The 11,583-nt window shown below is 31.2% G+C and overlaps 1 protein-coding gene across 1 annotated transcript; it reads left to right on the forward strand.

The window, feature by feature from the left end:
- Window positions 1-5,669: 5,669 nt before the first annotated feature.
- On the forward strand, window positions 5,670-11,583 carry LOC119666170 (serum response factor homolog A-like). The gene is made up of 2 exons (XM_038075453.1): window positions 5,670-5,998; window positions 11,322-11,583. Exons 1-2 carry the CDS (start codon window positions 5,670-5,672, stop codon window positions 11,581-11,583), a joined length of 591 nt encoding a protein of 196 aa, XP_037931381.1.

Raw genomic sequence — 11,583 nt, forward strand, 5'->3', positions numbered from 1 at the left:
GAACTGCGTCGACACCTCGTTCAGAGATGTGTAGCAGTCAAAAACCGTCCTAGATGTAATTTGGACTGAACTCAAAGACTTTAAAGCAGCTTGACTGTCTGATAGTATATACACATTCGTGCCAAATATATCATCCCCTTTCAAACAAGCAATAATATCTCTAATGACAATCGCTTCTATCTGAAAAACACTGCAATGGCCCGGAAGCCTATAGTAGGAAGATTTGTTAAGTTCGTCTATAAAAACCCACTGTCTGCACCACTAATTGTTCTGGATCTGTCAGTAAAAATAGTCAAACCCTTTATGTAAAAACATAGACTCAATTAAAAAAAATTCCCAAAACACTCAAATATAATTAGAAAATGCAATTCGACAAGTATCGTGCCAACTAAATACAAAAATAAATAAATCTGTTCCTCGGCATCGTCAGAGTAATTTACCTCACAATAAAATGTTTGAGACATAACAAAGAACTCAATATGTTTTGAGTATTAAAGCGCGTTCAATAATTTGTAAAACTTATTATCAGCTTTCAGTTTCAAATCTCATTCTCCAATAGATACTGCTTAAAACCAAAACAATAACACCATGATCATTCAAGCACTTTCATCATGATATAATTACATTGATATGCGAGAATTACCTCTGGTGCTGGTGATTATGCGTCAGCTGATTGTACTAGAAAAGTGATGTTAAATGTGTACTCTGCGAAGGAAATCACCCTGCCAATTACAAAGGATGTTCTGTCTACAAAAAGGTGCAAACAAGCACTTTTCCTAAATTAAGAGAAAAAATTCTGCCTTCTCAAGATGAAATAAAAGACGCTGTGAAATAATCTGTTAAACAAAATGGACAATTGAACCAGCCGAAGTTAACATACGCCCAAGTGGCAAGTACCCAATCAAATTAAACACAACAAAAAAACTTAAGTATAGAAACTTTTGAAACAAACAATGCTTATCAACAAGGTGATCCGCTTCTAAGAGAATTACGCGAAATGATAAAATTTCTGAAGGAAATAATGAGTCAAATTACAGCAATGACAAGTCTGGTAGTAAACCTTATTTCCAAAACAACACCACGTCTATGAAATTAGTCCTTTGGAATGCTAACGGACTATCACACCATTCATCTGAATTAAAACTATTCTTAAGCAAAAATAATACTGATAAAAAATAACGTGAAACATTATGAAACTACTCACTATTGCACAAAAGAGTTTCAAGCCACGAATATCATAGTTGAAACTACAGATGGCCCGATCTTAGTATCTGCAGTATATTTCCCTCCAAAACATAATTTAATGAAGGAGTCTTATATCAAGTTTTTCAAAACTTCAGGAAGTCGCTTTATAGCAGGCGGAGACTATAACGCAAAGAATAAATTCTGGGGCTCACGCCTTACTTCAACAAAAGGTCGTGAAATGTATTGTAATGATGTTATGATATCAGAATTGCCATGTAATGATGCAAGGTTCATCATCCAATAAACTAATATGTATCGTCTGGCAGGATTTCTAAGGGATTGTTATTAAGCCCAAGAAGAAAGGTTTCGACCTAACAAGAATTAAGTATTGATCTGAGCTCTTCAGCCGCCTTTAAGTATTTTCTAAGCTCTTCAGCCGCCTTTAAGTTATTTTCAGCAAATATGCCGCATATAACCAGAGATTCAATAAAATAATTTATTCTTATTGCCTTTGCAAAAGAATCTAAAAGAATCTGCTTTATTTGTAAAATCTTACTCTATTTATACAAAATATTCTTATGTACTAAACTTATTATTTAATTCCTATATATTCTTGAGTAACCAATCAACACATTGGTTACTCCCAATTTTTGATAAAGCATATAATTTTTATATGTAAGATATTTATAGTATCTATTTTACTATTCTAACATACGTTATCTATTTCTTATGCATTTTACTTGTATATATTATTATAAGTGTTATTCATAAGGTTTTACATTTTTCTAAAGGAATTTGTGTTACTACCGTACAATGACCACATATGATAAAACGTTTGGCTCATGCATCATGTTACGAGTGCACAATCATAACGGCGTGAGTCAAACAAAATTTAAAAGTGTAATATGATCAAAGTCAAAACAACAAAGCGACAAATGTGCATTCAATAAATTATGTCACAATTGTTTTGTTACTTTATGCAATGACTTGTCATATTAAACAATGATGTAGGTCATGGGCACCACAGTATTTAGCATTAAGACCATTGAAACTCAACGCCTTTTCAACCGGAGAGGCTACGTATTGGCCAACAGATCAGAAGAAAATTCCAGACCTTATTGACTTTTGTGTCGCTAAAGGTCTCTCACCAAAACATATAGAATGTAAAAGCAGTTTAGACTTTCGTCCGATCATTCTCCAGTTATTATTATTATAAGTAAGGAGTTGCAGATTACGAACCAAAAATGCCAACTTTGTAACAGACGTACAAACTGGACTCACTTTAAAACCATTTTGTCGTCAATGTTGAATAATAAAATGCCATTCAAGAGTGAGGAAGAGATTATTAAAGCTGTTGAATATTTTACTCGATGTGTCCAAAATGCAGCATGGGAATCCACTCCACTCAATAAACAATACAATGGCAAACAGGTACGCTATAACCAGGTTATTATCAGAAAGATCAGGAAAAAACGAAAGGCAAGAAAAAACTGGCAACGAACACGTTTTCCAGATGACAAACCTCGTCTAAATAAAATAACAAAAGAGCTACAATCGCTTCTTCATAATTCTCATGAGCAAACGACGCAATCGGCCTTTGACCAAAAGGAATATTGCTCGGCAGTGTTCTTGGATATTTTACAAGCATTTGATCGCGTGTGGCATGATGGTCTTCTTTATAAATAAAAATTGGCATTAATAGTTAACTTTTATATGTTTTTACGTTCATATCTCTCAGGACGTAATTTTTGTGTAAAGTTTGAAGATCATGTCTCATCACTTTACTGCATAAAAGCTGGATCGCAAGGCAGCGTCTTAGGTTCACTGTTATATTCAATATTTACGCATGACTTACTAGCAAAAACTGGTATCATCACTGGGACATTTGCGGATGACACAGCAGGCTTAGCTACATCTAAAAACCCAACAACTGCCTCTTTAATGCTACAAGCTAGTCTTGATGACATTTCAATTTAGCTTAGGCATAGGCGTATAAAAGCAAATGAGTCCAAGTCAACTCATGTCACTTTCACACTAAGAAGAGCAACTTGTCCGGAAATAAAGCTCAACAATATTGTGGTACCACAGTCAACTGCTTCAAAATACCTCGGAATTCATCTAGACAGAGGTCTAATCTAAATATTACAAAGATTCCAATCTAAGACTCTGCGAATGGTAGCGAACGCTCCGTGGTACATCACAAATTCACAAATTCATCGTGACCTTAATCTAGTGGTAGATAAGGAGGAAGCGAAAAGCATCGCTGCCGCATACGCTAATCGTATTAGATCACATTCAAACAATTTGATTTCAAATTATAATGACACACCCCCAACTATTCACAAGACAAAAGAAAAGCGCCAATTGATCTTTGTAAAATATCCAATTAGTTTTAAATAGAATACAATTATAAATATATATAAAAAAAACACATTGATAAGAAATTGTATAATCGATGACATACTTTCGACAGCATACAATATATGGAGGAACACTGAAAATTTAAATAGATCAAAAACCTCTCATTTCACGCTTTAATATTAAGGAATTAAATATGAAAGTCCAGAGCTGAAAACTTACTGTTACTGAATATTATTTTGATATAAGTTATATTAAAGAAAAATGTAATGTAGTCAATGAAGAATTAACGTTTCGTTTGAAATAAAAATGTATTATTCTCTAACAATAAAGCAGCAATGTCTATAATAGAATATTGAACACAAATTAACGAATTCCAAAACACTTGAAATCGTACTTACATATAACGAAAGCAACAACAACACCTAAATATTGGTTACAATAGGAATAATAATTGTAAATTCGAATAATCAAACAAAGGCTTCGAATATACAATATTTCTACTGGATTTTTCAATACCCAGTATTCGGAGTATGGATCTTAAATTATTACAGAATAATATTATAACTTTATACAAACTGAGTGGACACGAAACCTTTGTCGCGAATGCTAGGTCAAGATCTCATCACATGTACCCACAGCTGCAATATGACAAACAAAGGCTTCGAATACACAAAATATTTCTACTGGATTTTTCAATACTCAGTATTCGGAGTATGGATCTTAAATTATTACAGAATAATATTATAACTTTATACAAACTGAGTGGACACGAAACCTTTGTCGCGAATGCTAGGTCAAGATCTCATCACATGTACCCACAGCTGCAATATGACATTATGCATAGTTTTTAACAGAGTTCGTATTTGCGTACTCATGAGCGGCGCTTTTCAACTCATTCTGCTCACAGTTAATGAGCCGATAAGAAGCACTTTTCATACTATGGCTCACGCTCATGACCGAACCCAATTGCAGAGCTCGTGAGCAAGAGTACATTGCTTACAAGAAGGTGGGGCATGCTAGAAAATGAAAAATACATGGCATTGTTGTTGTCTTCATTACACGTGCCACTATTTTTTTGAATTTGGTGAGTTTACTTAATTAATCGTTTTATATTAATTCAAGAGTTTTAAACTATATTATATTGTGTTTCGAAAAATTTTAAAATAATAAAATAAATATTTCAAAATTTTACATGAATGTAACAGAACAATTTATTTAAAATGCGAAAAACAATGTATTATTGTTTCATTATATTGTTTTAATATAAATAATAATAAGCTAAGATAATTTCAAATTATAGTAGCTATTATGAAACTTCTACCGATAGACGATAGAGTTTTATCTACTGAGTCGATTGGTAAGCAAATTTGGTATTATGAAACTTGATAGACAAACATGTGCACTATTGTAAATGGTGTCAGGGATTAAGAGCGTGCAGCTTTAATCGAACTTATTTTGTTATTTTGTGTGTATTGTAAATTATTATTTAGTATTACATTACATTAATAAACTAGTAATATATTAAAATTAAACTTTAATATCCTGAAAATAAATATATTTGAATCGTAGTCAAAGTTTCGTAGTGAGCGGACGTGTTTTTTTAACCGGTCTCGAAGAAATTTAAATTACAGTATAAAAACAAGTAAATAAGAAGTACTCTTATAAATATCACTTTTGTTATTAATACAAATTCACAAAAATAGATCATTTTTGGGCAAAAAACAATTAGTAACAGTTTGAAGTGCATAAAATATTAATTTGAAAATAGCGCGCGCTTTTTTCGATTTTTGTTGACTTTCTTTTTGCACAGCTTTATTAAAAAACTCAAACAGATGACAGAGACAGCAGATTAATTTCTAAAGCTTATAATCAAAAGTGAATAAGCATTCAAACAAAAGAACAGTGCGGTTTTGTGTATATATAAACAAAACAAAAAGTGCTGATAGAGATTATAGACAGCATATACAACCTATTCTTTGATTAGTGTGTACACAAACCAATATATTAAAAGTGTTATAACACAAGATCAGTCATCCTCAAACTGTTCATAATAGTAAATTTTATTTTCAAATAGAAAACTCCAAACTTCATATCCTATTTTGGTAATCGCTTGATTTATCGCAATGCCGGTCAATCGAACTCCACCAAAAGGTGGAGGCGAGTCAAATCACGAGCAACAATCACAACAAGAACAACAACAACAGCATAAAACACACCAACAAGCTGTCCTATGCTCAAAAGTATCCAATAATAATAATCAAACAACATTTCTACAATCAAATCAACAGCTACAACTGCAAGAAAAATCACTGCAAACCCAACAAAAACAACCACAACAAAACCAGCAAATAGAGAAACAACAAATGCAGCAGGAGTACCACATAAAACTCCAACAATCAAACCATCATCAACACAATTCACCATCAAAACTCATTCAGAACAATACCACAATGTACCAACTGTCAAAAGTATGGACACACAAAAAATTTTTGTACCAGAAGTCCAATCTGTGTTAAATGCTCCGAAAGACATAAAACAATTGACTGTCCCATGAAAGGTAAGAACAACGTCGTTAAATGCGCACTCTGTAAAGAGAATCAAACTGCAAACTACAAAGGTTGTACAGTTTATAAAACTCCTCAAACCAAACGATTCCCAGCTTTTCGCGCAAAACAACAAAAAACCACATATCAAAATAACGAAATATCTCTGCCAACTAAAGCTGTTACGAACCTAATAACTACCACCCAACAAACCCAACAAATCCAACCAGCTAAAACATACATACGCCGAAATAATAAAATCGTTTCCAACTCAACCCATTCCAATAAACAATGAACCAAACAACTCCGAATTTACAGAACTCCAGCAAATGATGAAACAGCTTATGACGCAAGTTGCCAACGTTATACATATTTTAACCATCCTAATCACCAAACTCGATGGACAGAAATAAATTAAAAATTTTAGCTTGGAATGCAAACGGTCTCAGCAAACAACTACTAGAACTGAGAACATACTTAAATATCAATTCCATTGATGTACTCCTGGTATCAGAGACACACTTCACAGACAAAAGTTTCATCAAAATCTCTAACTATTCGATATATCATACAAATCATCCCGACAACAAAGCCCATGGTGGAACAGCAGTAATTATTAAGCAAAATATGCAATGCTCGATAGCCAGGATATACCAAACAGAACAAATACAAGCTACAAGTGTCCATATTCAAGATTCAAAAGGCGAATTAACAGTATCAGTTATTTACTGCCCTCCGAAACACAATACCTCGAAGGATGTATACCCGAGCTACGTTAACACTCTCGGCAATCGGTACATTGTTGGTGGAGACTTTAATGCAAAAAATACTTTGTGGGGCTCAAAATTACAAACTGCAAAGGGAAAAATTTACATAATGCTATCATTGACAAAAAAGCAGACATTCTAAGCACAGGTGAACCTACGTACTGTCCTACCGATATGAACAAAATACCAGACGTGATTGACTTCTTCGTGGCCAAAAATATAAATAAACGATTTCTTACAGTAAGTACACTTCCTGACTTATCACCTGATCACTCACCAATTATGCTATCATATGAAAGCGACACAAAACTAAACATCTCAAGGACAAAATTAATCTATAATAACAAAACATGTTGGGACACGTTTAGAGATATTCTTAATACTGACCTGACAATAAATATTTCCTTAAAATCTGAAGACGAAATCGAAAGCGCGATTGTGAAATGATCGCTGTTGCCGTGACAAATTCTACCCCAGTTCTTAAACAAAACGACACTTAAAATAAAATCTCGATGGCAGTTAGAAGCAAGATAATGGACAGAAGAAAACTGAGAAAACAATGGCAAATAAATCGGTCCCTTGAACTAAAAAAGGACTTAAACAAACTTACCAAAGAACTTAAAATTATGCTACTTAATGAGAAAAATAAAAACCTGCAAAAACGCATAATGAACTTGACAGCTGACAAAGCCACTAACTATGCTCTATGAAAAGTTACTAAAAATATCAACTCAGTAATGCATAAACCACCACTGAAAATTTGTGGTTTTTCAAAATTGTTTGAGATAATAATTTTATTAAGACTAGAACCAATTCTCCATAAAGAAAAACTTATACCTGACCATCAATTCGGCTTTCGGAAAAAGTATTCAACTATACAACAAGTTCACAGAGTTGTTAATAAAATAACTAGTGATATTGACACAAAACAATTTTCCTCGGCGGTATATCTAGATGTCGCAAAGGCTTTTGACAGCGTTTGGCTGTCAAAGCTTCAGAGCTTCTTCCAACAAACTTTTACCTCATACTTAAGAGCTATCTACAAAATAGATACTTTTATATAAAGTATAAAAACTCAATCTCCGAACTTAAACAAATGAAAGCTGGTGTGCCCCAAGGAAGCGTACTAGGTCCATTGCTCTACTTGCTATACAAGGCTGATGTCCCGATACCTTCTGATTCTCAAAGTTTGATAGCAACTTTTGCAGACGATACAGCACTAATTGCAGCTAATAAAAATTTTAACATATCCACAGACAACTTGCAGAATTACCTAAACGCAACACTCGAATGGTTCGACAAATGGGGAGTACAAATAAATACAAGCAAAACAGTTCATGTTATCTGCACGACTAAAAAATATGACCTAAAACGTATAAAAATTAACAATGACGTAGTCTTCACACACACAAAGGCAAATTAACTTGGTATTACTATAGATAGCAGATTAACTTGGATAGACCATATTAAAGCTAAAAGCAATGAAATTAAGCGTCGCTTTGGACAATTGTACTGGCTACTCTGCTCGAAATCAAAACTAACAGTGGATAATAAACTACTAATATATAAAACGATAATCGCTCCAATATGTAAATATGGAGCCGAAATATGGGGCACAGCATGCAAATACAACATTCAAATACTGCAAAGACTACAATCAAAAATACTTAGGACTATCATCAACGCTGAATGGCACATCTCAAACTATGACATTCATCCGGATTTAAAGATACACTTCGTTGCACACAGACAGATTACTTTTCCATCCTAACCCAGCAATGAAGCAGCTACCTAATGACGAAGCCACACATAACAGAATATTGAAACGCTTATTTCCATCAGAACTAGCAATATTATAATAATCTAACTAATATATTCATAGTAAATTCATAGCAGTCTATTTAATTGACTCATTTATTATATCATCTATCCATTAATTTTAATTATTTTATAATATTTAATTTATATTATTTAAAGAAAAGTTTTCTTTTTCTTTTTATCCACTATTAATAGTTCACTCGTATAATTCTTAATTTTGTTTTTGAATTATTACTTGAAGTTCCATTATGTAAAAATGTATACTAAATGCTAAATCTTGGCAGTTGTATAATAAAGGGAAGCAAAAACAAAAAACAAAAAAAGATATTAATATTAATTTTAATATTTTTATAATTTGTAGTTATATCTACATTATATGTATATTAAATTAGTAAAATCCATATTTTGTAAAGCAGTTGAAGCTTAAGAAGCTTACAGTAAGTTTTTGGTCACAATACTCTTGCTTCCCTTCACTAAAATGTTTTCAATATTTTCTAGGCGCCTAAACTATTAAGCTATTAAGCTCTATCGCAATTTTCTCTCACGGTGGTCTGGAATGTGACTTGTTGCAAATGCCTTTCGCAATGTCTGGATATTTCTCCATATTTGCAACAAGTTTTACTATCTGATTTTTATTTGTTTATTTTTATTTTTATTAATTTTGCCCTACAACAACATTTATTAATTTTATTATTTCTTAATTTTATATATGGTAAATACATTATTCGTTGAAAAATATGTCTAAGAAATTTGAAAAATGATTGTATGTTGAAAATATTTGAATAAATGCACATAAATAAATAACAAAACAAAAAAATGCAATAATCGTTATATTCAATATACATACAACACATTACACTTGAAATCAGATATATTAAATGATATATCTATACATATATAAAATCGTTTGTTCGTCTGTTCGTTACTCAATAACTTTTTAATGACTTAACTAATCTTCTTGATACTCTCAGATCATATTTATATAGTTTTTCGGCGTAACATAGGCTATTATAACATTCGATATTAGTTATAATTTTCACTTAAATAATAAATTTAATAATTTCCGTTTCAAACTGTCCGACAGTTTGAATGATACTGATTTTCTCTTTGTTTATTTTTGTTTATTTTTGTGTATTTTTGTGTATTTTTGTGTACATTGTTCGAACTTTTGCGAAATAGTAGAAATGACAGATAAAATAGAAATTCTATATGTTAATTGAAATAAACTGAAAATTGGTCAAAATATTTTTTTTTAATAAATGCATTTATGTTATATAATAATGTTTAATTTAAATGAAATTATATTTTTCAATATGTATTTGAAAGAAATAATAATTTCATATGATATTTAATTTCACCAATTTTTTATTATATATTTATTTAAAATGAAGCATTTAGAAGCTTGCAAATAAATTAATTGCATTAAATTGTATCTTATTAGTTTGTAATTTAATTTTGCATACTTAAATTAAAACGGTTTAGTAAATTGTTGTTATATTTTTATACAAAGCAATTTGATTCCATTTAACATTTATACATTTAATTGTATAAGAATTTCACGAATCTTTTTTATTTCATTTTTATATTATTTATTTGTTTTAAATTATTATTACATAATTTAAATTGTAAATGTAAATTATTAATTGAAATTTATTCAAATTAATTTGTCAAGTTATTATACTGCATGGCAACCATGGAAACCGTGCCAAATACATCACGTAACGGGAATTTGTTCGAATGTCGTATTCTATCCCAGGTTTGATATGCTGTGATTATTTTCAAGCAATTATTTTTGACTACGAAAATAAAATAAGCAAAATGCAAATGCAACAACAAAACGTACAATCGCGATTGTACACAGTTGTGTGCACACACATTTGTATTGTGTACGTTTTGTTAAGCATTTGCATTTTGCTTATTTTATTTTCGTAGTCAAAAATAATTGCTTGAAAATAGTCAAAGCAATTCAAACCCTAATTCTACCATTCTTGAGAATACATGTAAGTTGCGCGAGTGCAAAAAGTTATTCATAAATTTAAACACAAAAAGTATACGAAAAACATTTAAAAATTTACTGATCTGCATCTTAAAGTGAAAATAGGCGGTATTTATTAGAAGCTTTATTTAATAGCTATTCGTTAAAGCGATAAAAGTAAAATATCATGAACATTGTGAAAATTAAAAATTATTGAATGAAGTGCAATTAATCGACAGCAATTGTAAGTATGCAATTGTTAAATCTTCTATATACCGCCAAGAACATTAAATACTAAGGTTAGTCATTGCGCAGATAAGTTATAAAATCTTATAAAATTGTGTGACTTCATAATTTGTTTACATTTTTTACTTTAACAAAGTTAAAAAACTTTTTCTTTAAATTCAAAATATTTTTTGAATTGTGGATTTACAAATTTAACATGCATTCAAATGACCTCATTTGGAATAACAAATGTAGTTAAAAATTCAAGTAACAACAATTTCAATGTTGAAACAACTTTCAAAATTCAAGGTCAAGTTTATCATAGATTTGGTTCGTTTCTATCGATGCCCGATGAGGACCCCAAATTTCTGCAAATTTACTTCATGGGCAGTGAGGAAGATAGAGTAAATGCAAGATGCAACTATAATCATATTGAAATAAATGCAGAAAAACATTAGTTGCATCTTTAGAAGCGTTTGTAAATGAGATCAATCAGTTAATGAAATTGTTTAAAGGAGTATCGAACAGATTACAAAATGACAATTACATGATTGTAATCAAAGCCGACAAAGTACCAGTTGGAGAACATACACGACGAATTAACGCTCCAACTACAAATGAAGTCGCTGTTGTAATAGTTGGCGAACAGTTTGAAAAACGAGACATTAAAATTATGCGTAAAGATAAAACATGGCAAATATATTTATAA

Source organism: Teleopsis dalmanni, chromosome 1 (genome assembly GCF_002237135.1).
Source record: "Teleopsis dalmanni isolate 2A chromosome 1, ASM223713v2, whole genome shotgun sequence".
Lineage (NCBI taxonomy): Eukaryota > Metazoa > Arthropoda > Insecta > Diptera > Diopsidae > Teleopsis > Teleopsis dalmanni.

What these genes read in the sequence shown, in the direction of transcription:
- LOC119666170 (XM_038075453.1), top strand. Translation starts at nt 5,670, where the DNA reads ATGCCGGTCAATCGAACTCCACCAAAAGGTGGAGGCGAGTCAAATCAC. An exon ending in ATTCAGAACAATACCACAAT is followed by an intron (nt 5,999 to 11,321) that starts GTACCAACTGTC and finishes AAATAAATGCAG; the next exon opens with AAAAACATTAGTTGCATCTT.